Source organism: Perna viridis, chromosome 5 (assembly GCF_037379345.1).
Source record: "Perna viridis isolate PV_CMFRI_1.1 ecotype Kerala chromosome 5, ASM3737934v1, whole genome shotgun sequence".
Classification (NCBI taxonomy): Eukaryota; Metazoa; Mollusca; class Bivalvia; order Mytilida; family Mytilidae; genus Perna; species Perna viridis.
The window spans coordinates 10,947,703-10,971,571 of NC_142449.1; the positions used below are offsets into that span (position 1 = coordinate 10,947,703).

At 33.6% G+C, this 23,869-nt stretch overlaps 1 protein-coding gene across 1 annotated transcript in view; it reads right to left on the reverse strand.

Annotated features, from left to right (window-relative positions):
- LOC148616008 (uncharacterized) overlaps positions 1–20,300 on the reverse strand; it is a 39,054-nt gene extending 18,754 nt beyond the window's left edge. Inside the window, exons 1-4 of the mRNA XM_088582629.1 lie at positions 20,140–20,300; positions 9,003–9,193; positions 8,352–8,460; positions 6,723–6,854 (exon numbers count right to left, since the gene is read on the reverse strand). Of these exons, the coding sequence (XP_088438755.1) occupies positions 6,723–6,854; positions 8,352–8,460; positions 9,003–9,193; positions 20,140–20,182 (475 nt within the window). The 5' untranslated portion in view covers positions 20,183–20,300. The remainder of the gene's footprint in view (positions 1–6,722; positions 6,855–8,351; positions 8,461–9,002; positions 9,194–20,139) is intronic.
- Positions 20,301–23,869: the final 3,569 nt, after the last annotated feature.

The window sequence follows — 23,869 nt, forward strand, 5'->3', positions numbered from 1 at the left end:
GGATTAACTTTTACTGACATTTGTCAGCGTGTGTATTTAACGGTAACTTTTATCAGTGATTAATTGTAGTGTGTGTTTGACACTTACATTTTTTTGTGAATATGTTTGCACAGTATTGACTTCTTTTCTTCGATGTGACAGGTACTTTATGGCCATTGTAAATTGTAAATAAGATCATGAATTTAGAAATTATAATCCTAATGCTTTCATCTGATAAGTTTTTATAATACTGAAGTCATACTTGATTGCATTGAATGATACGACCCTAACATAAATAGATGTTTCTATTCAAAATTGTGGAAACCATGATATAGCGATCAAAGGACTTAGTAATTTGAAAGTATTATCGCGGGTACTAATTTTCGCAAATCTTGATACAACCGCGAAAACATCGAAAATAAGTACCCCGCGAAAATTAACACGTTTACAGTACTGTTTTGAAATATGCGAACATGCATGTTCAAACATTTAGCGGCTTTAAATAGTTGCAAGAACTACGTTTTAAACCTCTTTTCACTTTAAAAAACTAACGCTTTGTGAGTCGGGGATTTGCGCTTAAATTTAGGATAAGTAAGAGCTCCTATCCATTCTATATCATTTTTACAATCCCTTCCTTCTAAACAAATAAATTGTGCGTATAAAAGAGTAATCAAGGTGACCAAGGTTCCAGCGGAAATCAAAAGAAAGCAATCCAGGGACAAAGAGAAAATATGAAAAAACAGACATACGCAACAAAGAACATTAAGTAACTAAAATAATACATACAAAGTAACGAAAGCAAATGAGCAACTCGGACTCCACTAAAAACTGGGAGCATGGACCAGGTGCACCGGTAGGGTAAACGTCCTCTGCTTTTCTAGAAATACCTGCCGAGTTGCTCATAAAAAAGTCAAGTCTGGGGTAGACAAACGAGGAAAGAAAACTATGACACGATGATCAATTCACTTTTCATGGTGCAGATGGATACATTGTAACGATCCACGAGTTCATGACGGCGACCATAAAACTTCTGTAGTGATGACTTCAATCTTGTAGCAACATAGCCCTGTTCCAGAGGTCTAACTGTAAGAAGTCTAGCGCGATATAAAAAGTTTGCGTAGTTACGGCAAGCTCTGGCATAACGTATGAGTTGTGATATGAAAACTCTATACTCAGGTGCTGAAGGGATGTTGCCACATATGAAAGGAAAGTTGATATTTCTGAATGAAAAGTCATCACGTTTGTCGTGAAATTTTGTCAATAGTTTTCCTTTACTATCGATCTCTAAGTGTATGTCCTCACAGTGTCTGTAGTATCCTTTAACTCAAGTTCTCTGGATTAGATGCGATGTATCAAGCCCCCGAAACTAGGATTATTTAATGATAGTACGTTATATATATAGCGGAAACTGAGATTAAAGGATATAACTAAACGATGTTCTTTCTTTCGGATCAAATCAGCTATAGTCAGACAGACTCATAAGAGTGTAAGAATAGGTCAGCAAGTAAAGGAGCACAATTTGTTCCTATTGGAATACAGACCATTTGTTGATAAACGCGTCCACCACACTGGACAAATATGTTGTTGATTAAAAATTCCAGCATTTTGAAAACATCTTCTGTATATTTGGAAGATGATTTGGAATTATTTTTCACAAAGTATGAGGAATCTACCAAGAACTATATAATTATACCTAGGTGTACCATCTTTTTTCGAGAAACAACGATGTATAATGTTTTTGAGTCGGGATTTTAACTGAGTATGAGGAATATAAGTACACAGTGTTGCAAAATCATAGGTTTTGATGCTATTATATTCTGATAATAATCTTGAGTTGAGGGTCTCCAAAAGATCTTTCGAATGTTTCAGGATCCACATTGTATTAATACTACTAAGGGAGTAACATAGGTTGTGGTAAGACTGAATACCCTCTTTGACAGTTGTGAGTATAGAAGTTAAAAGTTTTGAAAGAGGTTTGGTGGTATATTTTGCAGATCCAGCCACGTAGTTTTGTATGTATGGATTTTTGTGGAGTTTAGGAATTCATTACATAGACGGTAAATCACAACCATCATCTTTAGTAGAGACCAAAAAAGGATAGCACAGAATTATGGTTATCCACTATCTCTCCTTTTGAGACTGTAGTGGCAGTATAGGTTTTATCACTGCTATTAATTTCTACGTCTACCTCTGATAATAAACGTTGGATGTAATACATTTTGCGGACTCAAAAAAAATGTTGTTTTTGGGCTTTCTCTGCTTGAACGACAACATATCTTTTATGTATAGTAGACAATGTTTTTGCTACATCCAGGTGTTTGAAAACTGATGTAGCATTGGCACTCATTGACCTACTTAAAACTTTTATTCTTTTAAAATTAAAGACCTCACGGCCTTAACCCACTCTGAGAGAGAATCAATGTCTTCTTGTTCTCGTTTGATCCATTTTCTTGCTTTGTCCTCCACTGCATCCATAAGAACTTTTAAAGTTATGATTCCAATTTATGGAGATTGGTTCACTGTACTTGGGACCTTTAGAAAGGATATTACGCAGAGGTTCGTTTTTGATGATAGTTAAATCTCCCGTAGGACCATATTTGAATGGAGAGATTTTGCTAGAACAGTCACGTAGTTTAGCCTTGAAGTCCTCAATCTTGATATTCTGCAATGGCCTTTTACAATTGAAAATTTTGGATGCAACGGGTGAAGTACATGAATATGACATAATCGGTATTGATTTGTTCTTGAATTATGGAGGAATTTAGTTAATTACGTTTTTGTGATGGAGGATGTTAGCCAAATTAATTGCATCTATACCTTTATTGATAAATGGTAATGAAAGAAATGATTTTTTCTTCATCTTGACTTTTTACACAAACTGGTTTAAAGGGTCTGTGGAAACCAATATCCAAAAATGATAGCAACAAGTCGTATAGAGATGGGGTAGGTTCAGAAACAGATGTGTCAAGACGAGTTTTGTAAAGGGAGTGTAGTAGAGTGAGAGGTACAGAATAGAGTTTTGTTCGAATGTGAAAGTCCAGGTTTTTGTATTAAAGGAAGAAAACCATCTATGGAGACATTATGTGTCTTAGGTGACGTACAGTGGCGATGGCCATGACTCCTTTCTCGTCTTGGATTTTTGTCAAGAAATTCATCACATTTATGTTACTGTTATATTGGCTTGAAAGGTTTCCTATACTTTTTATGTTGTCATTGCACCTGTAAAGTGTTGCAGTACCTAGTCTGCGTATCCATTATTCCTCTCTTTTCCTACGATAGTTTTTACTTTGCACAGGACTGTTCGTTAGATGGTATTATTTTTCTATAATGCGAACTTTCATAGAGAGGACTGAATGATCTTGTTAATTAAAATGTTGATAAACTGTCGGGAATTGGTGGTATTAATTCCCCAACAATGACCGCACATTCGTTTGTTTAATCGTTCTTGTGTTTCACCGACATATACTAAACCGTTTGTTTATTTGTAACTTAAGTCATCGTAAGGGTACTAGTGAAGAAAAAGTCGGTTATTGGAATGTTGCATGTTTTGCAATGTGTAATACCACATTTTGATTTAGTACAATGTGGTTCGTCATCGTAGTAGTCAAATACATCACTTAAAGTGATGGAACATGGTTTTATTACTTCAACATTGTCAGAATTTTAGAACTGGAATAGTGGTCTGCAGACTGAACGTTTGATTGGGTACTTTTTGTTGGAATTGTCGGTGCACTATCCATACCAGGTGTGAGCCTGCCAGGATTCCCAGTTGGGAACATCATAGCCTTACAAGATAACAGTGTGTCCAGCCTGTTGTCAGGTTCGGACCTTTTTATATTGGGTGACGTCCGAGCTTTTTTATTTCGTTCCCATTGTTAAAACCATTTAAATTGCATGACTGGTCTGATGATGCCCCCGGGAACAAAATCCACCAGCAGCGGTATCGACTCAGTGGTGTGAAAGAGTAATCAAGGTAACCAAGGTTATAGCGGAAATCAAATGTTTTGCATGCAGAATTAATTATAGAAATAATTTGCCTCGGCTTGAATGTATTACATTACCAGAACTGACTGACAAGGGGTTATTTATTATCAATTCAGTACGAATTGATAATAACAGTCGCCAGAGCCTATAGATTAGTAAAGCCCGTTAGCACTTGATACCAATATCTTACACCGCCGCAGAAAAATAGTTCCATAACACGTTTATATACAAATACAAACACTTAATTCATACTTAATTTTAAGTATGATTCCATGTTAGTAACTCCAATAAACAAAACGAATAAACAACTTTTAGTCAGAGCTGAATATGCTGATTAATTTGGCTTGAAGTAACAACGGCCCAATTACAATTTGGTGACCTCTAACCTCTTATAAGTACCTGTTGTTCATTTCTTTGCATTTGTATTCATGTTGTTTACATATGTTTGACGCATGATAAGCCATTTGATGTTTAGCTTCGAGGAAAAAAAACTTATATATTACAAATAGTCATCAATCCCAGAAAGACAATATAAGGATGGATGCTGAGTCGAAAGAGTTGTTTCCAAATTTCATATGGGAATGGATCCATATATTTACAAAATTAGGGCAGTGATTTCGATAAAGAAAGGGTTGCACACTACTATTTGCTCATTATTCGACCAATTTCTGCACAAACTTACATAAACAAAAGGCTAACCTAACCCTCAGAATCGTCCTGATGTATCCATCACTGTTTCGTGCATTTCAGAACAGCAGTATTATTCATAAAAAATGAACCTTTCTTTGCATTAGACCCTTCTATCAAAATAGAAAATTTTATTATTTATGGGCACAGAAGACATTCTTATTACTACCCATCCCTCTGAACGAAAAAAAAAAAAAAACAACAAACAAACAAAATGCAAACAAACAAGAAGAAAACAAAAATAAACAAACAAAATGCAAACAAACAAGAAAAAAATCAAAAACAAACAAAATGCAAACAAGCAAGAAAAAAAAACCAGAAAACCAAAAAACAAACAAAAACAAATAAACAAACAAACAAACAAAAACGCCGAGTCAAACGAAATGAAACTGACAGGAGAGCTGAAAACAAAGATTATATTTATTTTAATCTGAAGAGATTATTAGTACGGTTATCGCCTCATGACATTGGAAGGAGATGACAGATAAGAATAGAATTTTGCTTAGAAGGTGGCGTCGTAATTTCCAATATATAATTTTCCACAGGAATGCTGTAAGTCTGTGGTCTGATGTTATTGCCATTTGTAATAACTATTCTATTTGCTATTTGGCCATGTTTGAAGAAACTTTGTTTTTCTAAAACTAGACGTATCTATGATTATACAAGACAATAAAGCTGTAGGGGAGTAGTGGACATAAATGTGCATAGATAGTGTTTTCTTTATCAGACTTTATTGTTGAAATCAAACTTTAAGAATGTACGTGTCTTTGAAACTAGGTGCCTAGAAACTAAGCGCCTTCAGTTTACAACACATAGTTGCTAGGTGACAATTTAAAGCACTAAGGCTATAGCTTATTTACTGAGAAATAGTTTTAGCAAGATGAGAGGTACATATATCTGAAAATCGACTTAAAAATTTAGAAACTGGAAAAGGCCAACTTGTAGTTTGTAGCTCAGTTATGCAGGATGTCGGAGAGTTTTGTGTTCATTCTTCTAGGTGTTCAATGTAAACCGACTACGGACCCGAATACTACGCAAACTGGCGCACTGCTGCAACGAAACGGGACTTTTTGTGCGATATTTTAAAGATAAATTGAACGTTATTCGTAATCAGAATGGCGATTTCTAATCAGGGAGTTTATTGTTAATTTATAACACTAAGTTTGAGTTTTGATACGTTACTTTACAATTAAAGAACTATTTTAAATTCTTAAATAAGTAATGAGGGTAGCGTAACACGACATTAATAATTTTCTCATATATTATCAATCTACAGTTGTCTATAACTACACCCCCTTCAACTAATTAAAAGCAGGGGCGGAATGATGATCAGACCCGTTTAATGATAACCCATTCTGAACAATATACAAGGATTCATGAATCATTCGTAAAATAAATGTTAGAGATCTGCTATTTTGATTAGGTGCTGCATAGTATGTTACTTTATATTTGAATAAATTCATAGTATTATAACATGTTTTTGCCATTGTCTGAATCTTCAATACTTTGTTAACTTTTATAAAAATTTTAATGATATGATTGTTTAATAATGCTTTCATGAATTGTGCAGCTGCTTTTTCGATTTATATTTCTAATAAATTTTGGTCTCTGGTATTGTAAAACTGACATTCTCACAGGAAAGTTATCATTCTTTTAGAATAAATTTTAGGAATTAGTTTACGTAATGCTATAATGTATCTGATATTTCGATTTTTATGATTCTTATGGATTTATGGTTTCATGAACATGAACTTTGACAATCTTTCAGATAGGTTATCCCTTTTCTGATTAATATCACTAGGCGATGCAACTATTCACCTGTTGTTTTTATTTTTAATCAAAATTGTGGTGGGGATTCCTTTAAAGTTACTGGAAATAAGACATCAACTTAAAGTAAGAATGCATTTTTTTTCTGGAATACTTTAAAGCATCTTATATGTTACTTTTGATTTTGAAGTTTTGTAAATTGTAAAAAAATAAATGTATTCATAGACAACAAAGACGAGTGGGTGGCATCCTTTTAGCTATGATTAGATTTTTGTTAATAGTCATTTTCTCCTACATGTACTTACAGCCATATTCTTCTAAATCGAATGCAGCAAAAATAAGTGTGTTCTTCCTTGTGACCCCATTGTTATTTCTATCTGTAATTTGTCTGACAACCTCCAGCATGGCAGCCACCCCAGCACCATTATCATCCACTCCTATTTAACATAATAGAACATAGATTTAATAGAGATTGCTGCCCCCAAAAAATCAAATAAATAACCAAACAAACAAAACAAAATTTAAATAAAACAAAAAATACGCAACTCCACGAACAAAAAGAAATCATTGTTTCCAATGAGGGGAAACGCCCAAATTATTAGCATTCTGGATGCATAAAATAAAACAAACAAACAAACAAACAAAAAACAGACAAACACAAACAAACAAAACAAAACAAAACAAAAAATGCGAAAATTAAGTATCACTATGCATATTTTGACAGAAACCTGCAAAAATAGCCAGACCTCAATATATCCTAATTTACGTTATATCAATGACTCCATTCTCTTGCTTTAACCAGCACCAAAATCGTTTAGAAATATCCTAAAAATACCGAACTCTGTCAAAGTTCATTCAGAGAATGAATATCGAAACGTCATTGTAACGTTTCATCTCGAATCTTATATAACAAAAAAAAAGAAGAACTAAAAGGAATCTTTTTGCAACTTGTTTAGAACATTATCGATTATTTAAAGACAACTTTATTCCAGTAAAAAATCAAAATATATGTAATTCCTGAATTAAACGGAAATTAAAAGATATTTTCCATGGAAATGTGTAAACTGACAAACGGCCAATAAAAACATTTGACAATGTATATCTTTAGGTTACGGACCACCAATTCAACCAATGAGCATTTGAAACGTACGCAAAAATAGTCCTACGCAGAAATTACCCCTGTTCCTCATAGTGCTGTGAAAAAAGTTCTCATCTCATTTAAAAAATTTAAACAGTTTCTGAAAGGAAAAACATTTCTGTACATTTTATAGGAGAATTTTGCTTCTTGTGATGTGAAGCCTAATCTCCATAATGATTTCTAAATATATCCCTATCTTGTGAAAACACTGGGATTTCCCATGCTATTTATAGACACTTCACTTCCGGTGACCAGTACTCATGCAAGTCTGCTAACCCCACATGCCATTCTGAGGATTGTGAGCTGACATATGTAGAATCATGCTGATATATAGTCCTCTGCAGGTTAAAGTTAAGGTAAAGTCCAGAGAAGCCATTGAATATTGTGAAATTAGCATAGAAGCCTATGGGAAGTGGAATTAGTGGTTTCTAGCCTGTATAGTCTGAGATCATTTGAAAGCAGACAGTCAAATCATATCAATTTACTCAAATGAATTAAAGAAAATAATTGTTTCCAAACTGAATCACTTCTTGCTTCTTTTTTTTACAAGCAGACCTGAATAATATCTTTAGTCGTTAAGCGATACATTTATGAGAGCAAAGTTGAATATGGATTTCAGGATAAATACGGAATGAAGATAAAGACAAAATCTTTTGATGGATTAAAAAGATCTTTACATGAACATGAACTTTATTTTCATTCACAGAGAAAAAAAACGCATTAGGTTAAAACAGAATTGAAATTATTTATTCTTTCATTGGCACAAGGTGTCTTACAAAAGACAGCAGGATGTTACCTTTTGTAGAATTGACTGTGTCATAATGTGCACCAAGTCCGACAATTCTATCGTCAGGCTTCCCAAATCGGTCTCCTCGTAATACTCCTACCACCGTTTGGAAATAGTCCTATCAAAATAACAGCATTTTACGTGTGAAAAAGAAGGCTTTATTCAGTTCATCAAGAAATGTTTCTAATTTTTGGATAGACTCGTCATCAAAATGTTATTTTGTCTTGGATTATCTAAATCGTGGTGTGCAGACCGATGTCACAGTACCAATTTAAAAATGTCCAAATAAGTTAGTATACAAGAAGACTTGGTTTGCTTGATAAAGCTTTTCACAAATCAAAACAAATTATTCCAGTCTTTGTTTTGTGAATTTATTTGAAATGAATCAAGACTTTAATGTCCATGCTTAATACTTAACCGTGTACGATTATATGAAACCTTGAGTGGGTCTCACACGATATGCATTCAAGGCGTGATAATCAGGCTACAATTTTCTCTAAATTTAAAGGATGCATAGAAGTGTAAAAATAAACGTTAAAAAATCTTCGGCTTGATGAAAAATAGATCTTTATTTCAGGATTTTCTTCAACTCAATCAAGATGGAACCTGCAACATCGACAATTAAAACGAACAGAAGATAATCTTGTTGTCGATAAATACCTCTGATACTGAAGGTTCCCGAAATGTGTGGTATCCTGTCTTTAGTCCGTAACGAACGAACTCATCATGAATGTATTCCTTGGCTGCTTTCTTGTAATCTCGAAACTTTGGATCATGGTGTCTGGTATCCGACAAATAATTACGGATCGATGTCTTCATGTAGTTGGTGTCAGCACAGTATGCAAGTCCATCTAAATAGTTGATTAATTCTTATTAGGTTGATACAACTGTTGTCACACTGCTTTGTGACGCCTAAAGACGTCACGTAAGGTGTTGGTGATAGCGTGACGTCAATTGACATTGTTTTACATGACGTCTCACTACTTTCATTTCGCGCATGTGCAAGGTTAACCTACAGTAATGTGTCATTGTTTTGTATTTGGAATGATCATTTAGTGTTACTTAGTCTCAATTCAGATTTGAAAACAGGAATTTACATAACAATCGCCTGAGCCGAGAAATTTTTAATTTAATTTTAATACATTAAAATCTTTTTGTTCGATTTTTCATACAAAAAATGTAAATCGTTAACTTCATGTTATGAGACTAAATTACAAACATATACGTATATGATCAATTTGCTTTCAGATCTTACCCGAGACTAGGGTTTCTTTAATTGGATCTTACTTTCAAATTAAAATACTTTATCCATTCATAAGTCTCAGTGGTACTTCCATAAAATGACACCATATCCCAAATGGAAAAAAAATGAATGTTTCGGACGCTACAAGTCGCTACATATAAACCGTTGTTTTCAACAAGGTACAGTACACCAGTAATTGTATGTGCTATGGGTGGTTGTTCATATCCAAGGTACACAGCGACCCTAGATAATAGGAACTTTAATATTGGTACCTGAAACTAAGTCTTCGTCAACTGTTCCGATTTATGTTGTACGATAAAGGTCTTATCAAAAGATGGTAAAAATCAACTTCTTGGTGCATACAACGAATCCCTGGTGCTTCATAAAGCAACTACAAATTTCTGTTGATATGTTCAGTTATTGAATAAACGACGTTTACCGTTACTTGACTTACAGAGAATACTTTCGTACTTTCGGAAAATTTGAATTTTGCAGCCTTGCTGTGGCCCACACAATAGCAAAAACAAAATAATAAAATTTCACCATCAGCAGTGGACCACCTGGACCCCACTTTTAGAAAAATAAAATCAAACTACTCATGTACCGAATCAATTTATATCGATCTTTTGAATTTTTATGCCTCAAATAATCCTCAAATTGCAAAATAGGGGATCAAATTCAAAAGTATCTAAACACAAGCCTATTGTTGTAAATAGCTAATATTCAACTCTGATTTTTTCAATTCATCATTCTGATTACGAAGAACATTACCCCAAGAAAATACACACCAAATTCATTATACATTGTAGCAGTGTGCCAGTTTGCGTTATATTCAGGTTTGATGTCGGTTTACATGGAACATCTAGATGAATTAAACAAATCTCTCCGCTATACTGCGTAATTGAACAACACAGTACTAGCTGGCCTTTCCCAGTTTGTAAATTTTCAAGTCGAAATTCAATTTATCGGCAACGAAGTCGAAGCTGCCTGTCAAATTATTCAAACTGAAGTCACAATCATTGAAATAAAGCCATGTACTTTTAAGGCTCTAGAGCACCTGGAGCTCTTTTATCTTTACACATGGCAAAAACAGCAAATAGAATGATTATTACAAAAAACAATACTAACAGACCACAGACTTACATCACTTCTTGGTGCATACAACGAATCCCTGGTGCTTCATAAAGCAACTACAAATTTCTGTTGATATGTTCAGTTATTGAATAAACGACGTTTACCGTTACTTGACTTACAGAGAATACTTTCGTACTTTCGGAAAATTTGAATTTTGCAGCCTTGCTGTGGCCCACACAATAGCAAAAACAAAATAATAAAATTTCACCATCAGCAGTGGACCACCTGGACCCCACTTTTAGAAAAATAAAATCAAACTACTCATGTACCGAATCAATTTATATCGATCTTTTGAATTTTTATGCCTCAAATAATCCTCAAATTGCAAAATAGGGGATCAAATTCAAAAGTATCTAAACACAAGCCTATTGTTGTAAATAGCTAATATTCAACTCTGATTTTTTTCAATTCATCATTCTGATTACGAAGAACATTACCCCAAGAAAATACACACCAAATTCATTATACATTGTAGCAGTGTGCCAGTTTGCGTTATATTCAGGTTTGATGTCGGTTTACATGGAACATCTAGATGAATTAAACAAAACTCTCCGCTATACTGCGTAATTGAACAACACAGTACTAGCTGGCCTTTCCCAGTTTGTAAATTTTCAAGTCGAAATTCAATTTATCGGCAACGAAGTCGAAGCTGCCTGTCAAATTATTCAAACTGAAGTCACAATCATTGAAATAAAGCCATGTACTTTTAAGGCTCTAGAGCACCTGGAGCTCTTTTATCTTTACACATGGCAAAAACAGCAAATAGAATGATTATTACAAAAAACAATACTAACAGACCACAGACTTACATCATTCCTTCAAAATACATTATTGAAATTCATATGCCATCGTCTAATCAAAGTTTCATTTTGATTTGTCATCCCACGAGGCGGTAACCGTAATAAAAAATACATGATACAGCAAGTGATACATCGGGATGGTCTCATGGGTTATGCTATCCTTTTTTATATAAAAAAAAATGACAAGAAATTGAGCGGCAAATAATAGCATGGAACCCCTTTCTTCCTTTAAAGTTTTTGACTGGATCCAGTGCCCCCTTTATTATAAATATTCCGACAAAGCCTGCATGAAATATCCGAATACAGCTTTTCCAATTGGAACTCGGCATCATTTCTATGATAGATGACTATTTAGGCACATACTCAATTCTTCTCGAGGGGGAGGGGGCTGGGATTTCATTTTGCCTTAGAATTGTTTTTCTCACGCAAACACGAAATCATTATTTTTGTAGATTAGAGATCAATTCTTTTTAATTGAATCATTGATTACACAATCTTAATTAATCAGTATATTTAGGTCGCAGTATAATTTGTTTATTGGGTTTGTTTATTGACATAAATAACAGAGAATTAAATTGTATTTATTAGGAATACCTACAAAATGGACATAACAATCTGCGTCGGAACATGAATGGGGTATGCCAACGGATTATTTTACTGCGGTAGTGTAAGATAATTGCAGATGCTATCAGGCTTTACAAATCTAAGGGCTCTGGCGACTGCTATATCAATTCTGAGCTTCGATCTAAATTGATAAAAATAATTAATCTCATGCATAATGTGGGTCAAAAAATGGCAAATAATAGCCTTAGACCTTTTTTCGAAATTTCTGGTTTATCCATTGCACCATTGAGCAACAATCTTTTCTCTTTTTATTTAATTGAACCACTCTCTTTTCTGTTGTTTTTGATGGCCCATTACCATTTGTAATAATTATTTCACCGCCTTTATTGGAGATTAAGATCTGTTAAATTGTTTATGTATATTTTGATGAAAAAGGCATATGTAGAGAAATATACGGAACAAATGAAGTTAACGTTTAGCTAACATTTCATTTTTCTCCACGTTACGTAAAATGAGTAAAATAGTACATTGTGATTTTGACAAAACAGTACAAGTACACTGTGCGGTTCATAGCGTTATCATACAGTCGTGTAAGGGTCCAAAATTACCATTATGATTGGATTTACATGCCATCAAATCATTTTGGTGATGAATTTATAAACAATATATTTGTTCACATGGGTTCTAACAAAAACGTTAAAAACTATTATTTGTTACGTTTTGATTAGACAAAACCACGAAGACAGTGTGTATTTGTTTTTAACAATTTCTTTTAAAAAACATTATTTGTCATAAACGCCGAAAACGTCAAAAAAGGCAGGTGGGACATTGTATCGGCTTCGCTAAAATAAAAGCTATTGGAGACAGTTTGTACATATTTATATATTTATAAGACATTTTCATTTTGTGACGAATTTGCAAATTGTAGGTAATGGTAATTTCTAAGGCGACCGTCTAAATTATTCTAGCAAACTCATTTTATGTTATTTCCTCATTATATAAGGAAGAAAATTATATCCATGTGTATCTCTTTTAAGTAAAATATTTTGCACATAGTTTGAAAACACGCCCTTTCGTTTGTCAACACCCATGTTAGTAGCGATTGTTTAGCTTGTCCATAAACAAATGGTAATACTTTTGCCCGTCCAGTACAGTAAACAGTTAAATCATATTTAAAATATACGTCATCAAGATCAAAGACTGCACTTTTTAGCAATAATTTTGATTTTTTTATTTGGTTGGGACAAAGCACGATTACCATTAGTGAAAGTACAGCAGTCATACGTTCAAGTGTTACCTGTCCACAATGACAAATTCAGAGTAATTATTCTGTAGAGGTCATTCGAGTTACAAAATGAACATTTTTCCTTTGAGGGTATATTCTTTTTTCTACTTTTTATTTATGCACATTTTGATATATACGTTTATATTATTTTCTATACAGGAACTTGGTTCAAACTCAATAAGGAGGATTCGTTCAAACTGAATAACGAATTAATAATATCAAATTACTCATGTACTGAATCAATTTATATCCATCGTTTGAATTTCTACGCCTAAAATAATCGTCGAATTGCAAAAAATGTGGGATGAATGGATATTACGGGGATCGAATTCAAACGTGATACAGGCCTATTGTTATAAATTGGTAATACTGAACTCTTTGTTTTAATTATAATTTCACCATTCTGATTACGAAGAACATTTAAAAACCACACACACACACACACACACCAAAATTCTTGATGCATCGTAGCAGTGCGCCAGTTTGCGTAATATTCCAGTTCGATATCGGTTTCAATGGAACACCTAGATGAATAAACAAAAAAACTCTCCGACATGGTGCATATTTGAACTACAAACTTCTAGTTGGTCATTCCAGTTTTTAAATTTTCAGGTCAATATTCAATTTATCTGCGCATGCCCCTCACCTCTGATTTTCAGTTCAGATAATATTCATGGGTTAGTTATGTACTTTCAGTATTTTGACACTTCATGTTATTCTAGACTTATTGTAAATCGCTGTATATATAGTTGTATTTTTCTGATGTCCTTTTGATACTTAGTTTTCGTCATATTATAATAAATGGCCTTTTTCAATTCGTATATTGTATTGTGTCTTTTGGGAAAATCAAACAAAGCAGAAGTTATTCAAGGAGGAAAGGTGACAAAAATTCAATTTCTTGACCTCCAGATCGAAACTGTCTGTTAAATCATTCAAAATTAAGCACAATCATTGAAATAAATCATATCCTTAAATACATGTTCCTCTCAACTAGCTACATTTCTCATCTGATACGCTTTGTAGCTCAAGTGCTAAAAGTTGTTCCATAGACGCCTATGTGTCATGTAAAAGCGCTGGGCATCTAGTTCCAGAATCACATACTTCAACATTAACGATGAAGATTTAGAATATATTTTCACCAATCGTGTCTGGTGCAAGAAAAATTTGCCATGCACTATTAAGGCCCTGGGGCTCATACAGCTGTATTATACACATATAAACATACACATGGCTAAAATAGCCAGATAGAATGATTATTGCAAAAACCAATAACACCAGGAAAAAAAAATAAGAAAAAAATTCCGAAGAAATGTACAATCGATATTTCTATGGCATCGTCTATGCAAAGTTTTATTCTCACTTGTCAGATCAGGGCTTCTGATGTCACGAGGCGGTAATCGTAATAAACATACGTCAGAACGGTTTCGGGGATTATGCTACTTTTTTGTAAAAAAAGAAAATACGGAAGATAAGTGGAAAATAATAGCCTGAAACCCCTTTCTTTATACCAGTTTCTTCACCGTAACCACTGCCCCTTTTATCCACCAGGGCTTGCATGAAATACCTGAAGACAGCTCTTCCAATTGGTACTCAGCTCAACATTGCTCTTTATATTTCAATTATATGATTGATAACTATTTATAATCTCGCAGGGTTATAGCTAAGCATAATATGTTTAAATGCTTCTAAAAAGAATAGACAACTTGAATATATCGACACTGAACGACTGGTTTATTCGGGTAAATGCAAAGAAATAAAGTTACTGATAAGAGGACACAGGTCAACTATTTTTAATTGGATCGTGTTTAATACAAACCAAAGTAATCAGCATATTTAATTCGCGGATAAAGTTGTTTATTGTGTTTGTTTATTGGCGTAAATAACATAGAATTATTTTTATATTAAAAATACCTATCATATGGTATAAAAATAATAATACTACTATCACCAACACCGTACATCTTAGTTTAAAACATTCAAACGTTTCCTCGACGTATCTATAAGCATATGCGTCCACAATGGGCAAGTATTTCTCACATTTCTATTAAGATATCCAAACTTAGCGCACAACTTAACACGCTTTAAAATTTTTACATGTATGTTTACGGTTATACCATTTTGAGCTGATATATATATATATATATATAAAAATAATATCTGATATATATACGCTTCGAATATAAACACGAACAAGACGTAATTCGCAGACAATATAACGTGTCGAAAATCGGCTTTTGCGACTACATGTATGTCGCAAGAGAAAACTAAAACAAACTTAATGAGATATTTGATTGTGACATCAGGAAAATATAGGTACTTTATCCCAAGTGTACTATAATCGTAAGGTGACCTGTAGAAGTTAAATGGTTTCTTGCTTGGTTTTCGAAGAATGACTGTTTCATTTGCAATCATACCATATCTCCTATTTATATATACATGTACTGCATTTTTCCCATGTCAGCAGATGTACTCATTTGAATAATATATTGTACCAAAATTTTTATATCATGGTACATTATTCTTTAGGAAGCATTAATCTTATAACATACAATTACTTCAGAAAGACAAATAAATCCTACCATCCCTATTCAATAAATCCTACCATCTCTATTCAATAAATCATACCATTCCTATTTAATATATCCTACCATCCCTATTCAATAAATCCTATCATCCTATTCAATAAATCTTATCATCCCTATTCAAACTAAAAGATGCTATCCGCTAATAACACAATGAAATATCTCGCTTTACAGCGTGTTGAGGATGCGTATATAAGTTGACATGATGCCCCCTTATAAATGATTATAAGATCAAGAAAGCAATAACGTTTCCCAATGTTTGTAGTTATCATGTAAGGTATACGTAGTGCGAACAGAAAAGAACATCCTCAGATTTTATTCACTCAAGTATTGATTCTCTAATTACTGCATATTATGAATATCTATATCACCCATAATCATATCTTAGGTGTAGATATATTACAGATAAACCTATTGGTGTCATATTCTATTTCCCGGTCTCAAAATAATAAATAAATAAAAAAAAACTTCACTCATGGTATTACAAGTAGGTGTACTGATTTAACTTCCTGCTTCGATTAGTTAGTTTCCATGGTTATGATTACTTCCTGTATGCTATTTTTTTTTTTATCTTGAACTAATATCTTCTAAAACGCATTTTGTTCTTATATAGTGCTGATGAGCAGTTACGCATTGAAACACGCGTACATCATACTGATTTATCATATCTATATTAGATTGGTATTTACGTATATGTAACAATCTAGAAGTGCGGAATTGGACGAGATGCTACAAACCCCCTGGACACTGAATATGCTAGAAACTTATAAAACGGGTAACATTATAATTTACAACAAATATATCACAGTGAATGTGGTATTGTGATCCACCAATTACGAGTATTAGTGGCAAATGGAGGAAAGGGGGTGGGTACACATGAAAGAAGTGTGAAGTATAGACGACTTTCACATTCACCATTTACGCCGAATAAGAATGGCCATTTAACTGAGAATTGTTAAATTTTATATTTCATGGTGGAGGGGTTGGCCATCTGACCATCCGCTCACTGGACTGGCCTGTAATTTCAAAATTTTAACAAGCAGGGGCAATGAAAAAACATTTATGATTAAAATACACCGATACATGTAAAAGACAATTTAAGACATACAACAAGAGGTTTTTTTAAGATGATCAAGAGCATTACAGCCAATTGTGGCGGCCCTTTTGAAGCCGCCATTGAATTCAGAATGCCATGTTTACCTTTGTAACCAATTTTCATTTGAGTCAAACAATGTTGAAGTTTTGCCAATATTGGCCATTATGAAAAACAAAAATGACGCTTTATAAAAAAAATGCTTACGCCTGTGATGTCAAGACACATATTTGAGTAGTTTTCATACATTCAATTGAATACTTCCAAAAATTTTCTAAAACTTTTTTTTCATTTTTCTGTGTTTGTTTTTTGTGCCATTTTGAAGTTGCATGCAGACCCTTTGAGTATGCTTGTTTTTTAAGCCAAGTTTCATATGAATCAAATAAACGGTCTCCGAAAAGTCTTCGGAGCACGTCACCTCCCGTACATATTATTGCCTTCTCACCCTAAAAACTAAATTATACCTAAAATTGGAGCATTTTGAAGTATTGGCGGAAAAATCAGTATCCGTGGTAACAGCGACTTTCACATGGTCTTGGATATCTTGAATACAGCATGTCATTTTTAACCAAAAAACCAAGATTGAATCCAGATCGGACAACTTTTAAATCTTGGCCGTGAAATTGGTTGCCATTGTAACGGTAACTTTAGAATCTTCTTAAAATGTCAAAATTTAAACTCAGCATGTCATTGAATATAGCTGAAATACTACTGCTCGGGCGTTAAACCTCAACAATCAACCAATTATTTACACCATAAATACCAAATTTCATCAAAATCAGAGCATTTTGAAATTTTGGCTGGATTTCGGTTGCCATGGCAACGGGCAACATTGTTTCGGTTTTTTCCCTTATTTGGTAGCCTTTTTAAAATGACCGCCTTTTTCGAAGTTTAGAAAACTGTACATGTTAAATACAACTCCAGAAGGTGCCGGATATGCGTGAAAGGTTTCATACGAGTTGGTCTGAGAATTTCTCCGGAAAATTTCATTGATAAAAAGACAGAAGATGACGGGAAAAATAATAATAGTAATAATATTAAACGGAGTAAAAACAACACTTCGAGGTCGGTTACTTAATAATAACAATAATGATTATAATCAAAGTACTCATGTACTGAATCAATTTAAATCGAAATTCTGAACTTTTGCGCCTCACAAAAAAAAACCCAACAAAAAACAAAAAACACACACACACACACATCCATTTCATAATGCATCGTAGCAGTGCGCCAGTTTGCGTAATATTCAGGTTCCTTCTCGGTTTACATGAAACACCTAGATCAATGAACACAAAACTCTCCGACACACTGCGTAATTGAACTACAAACTATTAGCTGGCCTTTTCCAATTTCTAAATATTTTGTAGACCAAATTTGATTTATCGACCTCCAGGTCGAAACTTCCAGTCAAATCATTCAAAATTAAGCCACCACAATCATTGAAATAAATTATGTCCTTAGATGTATGTTCCTCTCAACTAGTTACTTTTCTCTGTTGATTAGTGCTACAAGCTATCGCATAGACTCATATGTGTAATTTAAACTGCTTAGTTTCTTGGGAATCTAGTTCCATACACACGTACATTAGCAAAAATAGAAAACAATTTCAACTATTATGTATAATGGTGCAGACAAAACCAGCCATACTCTTTTAAGGCCCTGAAGCACCTGAAGCAGCTACATCTCTATTATCTTTACACATGTCCAAAATAGCCTAACAATAGAATGATAATTACAAAAAAGCAATTTCACTAGACCACTGACTGACACCATTCTCGAGAAATGCATTATTGAAATTCATATGCCATCCTCTAAGCAAAATTTTATTTTTTTTTGTCATCTTCGGGCTTCCGATGTCACGAGGCGGTAATCGTAATAAAATACATGATACAGTGAGTTATACATCGGATTGGTTTTGGGTTATGCTACCCTTTTGTAAAACATTTAGCAAAAATAAAAAGAAAAAATAATAATAAAAATGAGTTGCTAATGATAGCATGGAACCCCTTTTCTTCTTTATATAAGTTTCTTGATCGGATCCGCAGTCCCCTTTTTGTAAATATTTGGATCTGCCAGAGCCTTCACGAAATATCAGAAGATAGCTTCAGCATATCGACCATTTACATTTTCGCAGGGTTTTCATTTCTATCTATATTATGCGCCTAAAATAAATAGACATCTTGAAAATAATGACGGTGAACGACTGATTGCACAGAAGTAAACAGGTACTGATAAGAGATCAGAGGGCAACTATTGCTATTTGTATCATTGTAAATACAAATGTACAATCCTAATTAATCAGCATATCAAGTTCGCAATACAAGTTGTTTATAGGCGTTAATAACATAGAATTAAATTTGATACATTAGAAATACCCACAAATAAACCTAACAATCTGCATTGACTATTTAACTGCGGTAGTGTAAGATAATTGCAGATGCTATCAGGCTTTACAAATCTAAAGGCTCTGGCGACTGCTTTATCAATTCTGATCTTCGGTCTAAATTGATAAAAAGATACGGGACAAAACAATAAGTCGTTTTGGCGACTTAACTATATAAAAATAGGAGATAGGGTATGATTACCAATCCACTAAGCCAAGCATCTGACTTACTTAAGTTCTATTTTTTATATTAATGAAAAAAGCTTGAAAACATGTTACTCATAGTGTTTGTTATTTTTGAACTCGGTAACTAGGAGAAATGCTAAGTGGCAGATCGCCCCGGACACCCTATCTTTTGTTGGAAATATATGTTGATTTTGCGCACGATTTAATGAAAAATGAACAAATAATAACCTGAACCCTCTGAAACTCCCCTTTTTCAATATTTCTCTTTCCGCCCCCTGTGGTATGTACACTGTATTGGCATTACTGGATAAAGGAATTAATAGTATAACGGCCAATAGAAAATACTTAAAACTTTACTAAACAAAAAACTCAACTTACAAAAAGAAATTAAATGATATAAATAATATAAAATAAGATCAAGCTAAAAATTAAATAACAAAAAAGTAGTGTAATATCGGTTCTAGTATCCATTGATAACTCTTTAACACACAAAGGAATGTCCATAGCGTCTAATATGATATACTTACATAGGAGAAAATTCAGGATGAAAATTGTGACTTTATCCGACATCTTTAGTCATAACATGTAAGATATTGTAAAGACATTTGATATTGACCCAATTAACTGTTTTCTGAAAATCTGCAACGAGATTTTCGTAAGTAAACAACGCCGGTCTTTTTAAATTTTTAAATTGTACCACAAATGAAATTTAAACTATAGTCGGCGTCACATAAATAACATACTGTTAAAATTTGAATAAAAATATTTTCTACGACTTTATTGACACCTACCGTCGTTTAAATTGTCTTAAATGACTTGCTCATTCGTTTAGCCAAACGGCTTCTCCCTAAACATTGAATCGTTAAATTCCGGTCAGATTTTAATTCTAGGTGGCAATATTTACATTGTAAAAAGTCGGCCATGTTTACAGTGATCGGGTTGCTAGGAGATGTTGTTTACGTTTAAATGGTTTGTCCAAAAACCGAAGAACCCAGAATGCAATTCGGCGTTATTTCGGATATCTCGGATTTATTTTACGCGAACAACGTATAATACCGAGAAGTTGATCAAGCAGACGATTGTCACCGGAGTTCGACGGGAACTTACGCACTTCGTTTGTAAACAAATCGTCCCGTAAAAACCAACATGGCGGATATTAGTATGGGATTTTCCCGTAAGGATTTGTTACGCATGATTTAAGCTAATAAGCGACTTGTTTTTGAGAAGCTGTTTGGCTAAACGAATGAGCAAGTCATTTAAGACAATTTAAACGACGGTTGGTGTCAATAAAGTCGTAGAAAATATTTTTATTCAAATTTTAACAGTATGTTATTTATGTGACGCCGAGTATAGGTGCATAACATAATATAACAATGGCTATTAACAAAATGTTTGAAGCGATGCGAACAAAATATTTGGGCGACCTATATTTTCTTATTGTATTGTTATGTTTTCTTATTTTCTCTACATTTTTGTCAAAAATATTGTAAAATATAGTATTAAAAGTTGAAACTTGTTTAGTATAGGGGTTTTATGGAGTGCAGCATTTGCTGTGAATAAAGGTAATATGGAGTATTTAGCACTTATTACTTCATGTATATTATATATTATTAGCAGAGGTGGATTCAGGCGGGGCGTGGCGGATGTGCATCCCCCCTAAATTTAAAAAGCATGAGTTGTTAGAGGTAGATTTATGTGCTTTTGGGTGGAAATTTCTGGCAAATTTGACCACAAATGATATCTACATTGCACCCACTCTAGAAGAACATTTAAAAAAATTAACCTCAAAAATCTTTTCGCGTCGCTCCGCTCGCCGAAATTTTAAATGTGCGCCCCTCACCCCAATCGAAAATCCTGGATCCGCCCCTGATTAGTAGGGCCGGATCCGGACACTTTGAAAAAAAGCGCGGTGCCGGCCGAGGTTTCTCAGAAAAAAGGGGGAAGCTAGGACACTATGTGCTAGTTTTTTTGGTCAATTTTACATATAAAAATCTGCCGCTGATTGGGTTGTCTAGCTGTGTGTAGGTCGCAGATCTCGTTGAATATTCACACTTCGATGCAACAAAAAATATTCTACAATAACAATGTTTTGACCCGCAAATGCATTTATTCAGCTGACATTTTCATATTTTTGTTATTCGAATAACTACGTAGAATATGAGGGGTGCTATGTATTGCAACTCTTCTTAATGAATCTGATATATGCCTTTTGACTGAGCATTGGTTAAATGAAACAAATGTATCATTTGTAGATAATTTTGCAAAAGATTTTCATTTGGTATTTAGTATTAGGTCAAATCATAGTAGTCATACAAAAGGCTCTGGTGGTACAACAATATTGATTCTTAAGTCAATTCAAATGAAAATATCTGTTTTAAATATTGTGTTGTAAAACTAACGTCAGGAAAGTCCCAAACATTTTGTATTTTCTGCGTTCTATTACCATCGACGAATTACAACACAGATGTGTATTTACGTTATTTAGATGAAATGTTTAAATACTATGATATGTATAGTGATGAGTGTGTTACAATTATAGGAGGTGATTGTAATATTGACGCTATAACTAGTAGTATTGCTAGCGCTAAGCTTAATGAGTTTTCCTTATTTTTGAAAAGTCGTAATTTATGTCTTACCCCTTTACTACAAACTAGAAAGGGGCCACTACATACCTTTAGATCAAACGATTATAGTAAGAGAACATTACTTGACTATATACGTTTAGTTTATGATTAATAGTGTTTTGTCTGTAGAAGTTCAGTCAAACTGTCCTTATGATGTATCTTACCATTATCCTATTATTGTCTGTTGTGATATTGATCTACTAAGTAGTGCATCTGGATCAACTAAGTTGTACAGTTGGACATTAAAATGGTCGAAGGTAGATGACTTTGAGAAATAAATGTATCAAACCAGAATAGACAAATTATTAAACTTTGATGTGGATGACACAAATGTAACAGATGATGATGTAGAACGTTTCTCAAATATCTTCACGTTACATTAAGTACGTTACATATATCTGCGAATGTTTGTATTCCTGTTGGAAAATATATCTAAAGCCCTACTGGAAAATACACAACTCCAAGATTTTCATTATGAACAGAGAAAGGCTAGACAATCAAAGTAAAATGGAATAAAAGGACAAAAAGAGAGAGTTTAGGAAAAGGAAACGGGCAGCATAAAGATCGTGGCAAGAGGAGAAGTATGAAGACTTAAAGAGCGCAGCCGAAATCGACATAGGATATTTTTTCAGTACAGTACGTAAAACAAGAAAAACGAACTCTTCAACGACAAAATTATCGTATAAAGAAAAACTGACAACGACAGATGATAATATTTGTAAATTGTGGGGCGGCTACTACAACTAATGATAACAATAATGATAGCGAATATTTTTCACATTGTATAGACTCAGAAGTGCAATCTTATATTAACAATTGCAGTAACAAATCAATCCCGAAACTAGAAACGAATATCACAACCGATGAAATCTTTTAACAAATGAACTCCATGAAGTGTAAGAAAGTCCCAGGTCCCAATGGGATACATAATGAACATTTAAATTATGGAGGGAAACAGGTGATGAAATACTTAAAAACTCTTTACAATATCATACTCAAAACCGGTTACCTACAATCATATTTTTGACATGGAATGATAATACCCATTCATAAAGGAAATAACAAAGACAAAACCGTTCCTAACAGTTATAGAGGAGTTACTCTAACATCAACTCCTGGAAAACTATTCGAAAAAATAATTCTTTCACGAATTCAAAAGCACTTACAAACTCAGAACAGTGTCATGCCTCATTTTCTTCAGTTTGGATTTGTTAAAAAAACCATGGCTCTATATCTGCAATATTTTCTCTAACAGAATCTATTCGATATCATATTAAACGTCAGAGTACAGTATATGCAAATTTCCTCGATAACGAAAAAGCCTTTTACCGCATTTTCAGAACAGACTATTGTACAAATTATGGAATATAGGAATTACAGGAAAAATATGGAAAATAATCTTCCTTTCTTATAAAACAGCTACTGCTCATGTCCAATCAAATGGCCTTATCAGTCAGTCTTTTCAAATTCAGCAGAGAGTTGAACAAGGAAGGGTTCTTTCAGCCTGGTTATTTGCCCTCTCCATAAATGACTTTATATTACAACTTTTAGAAACAGATATAAGTCCGGTATAAGAATTGGACTTTTGCATATTCCTGTCATTCTACTGGCAGATGACACAACCGTTCTGAGC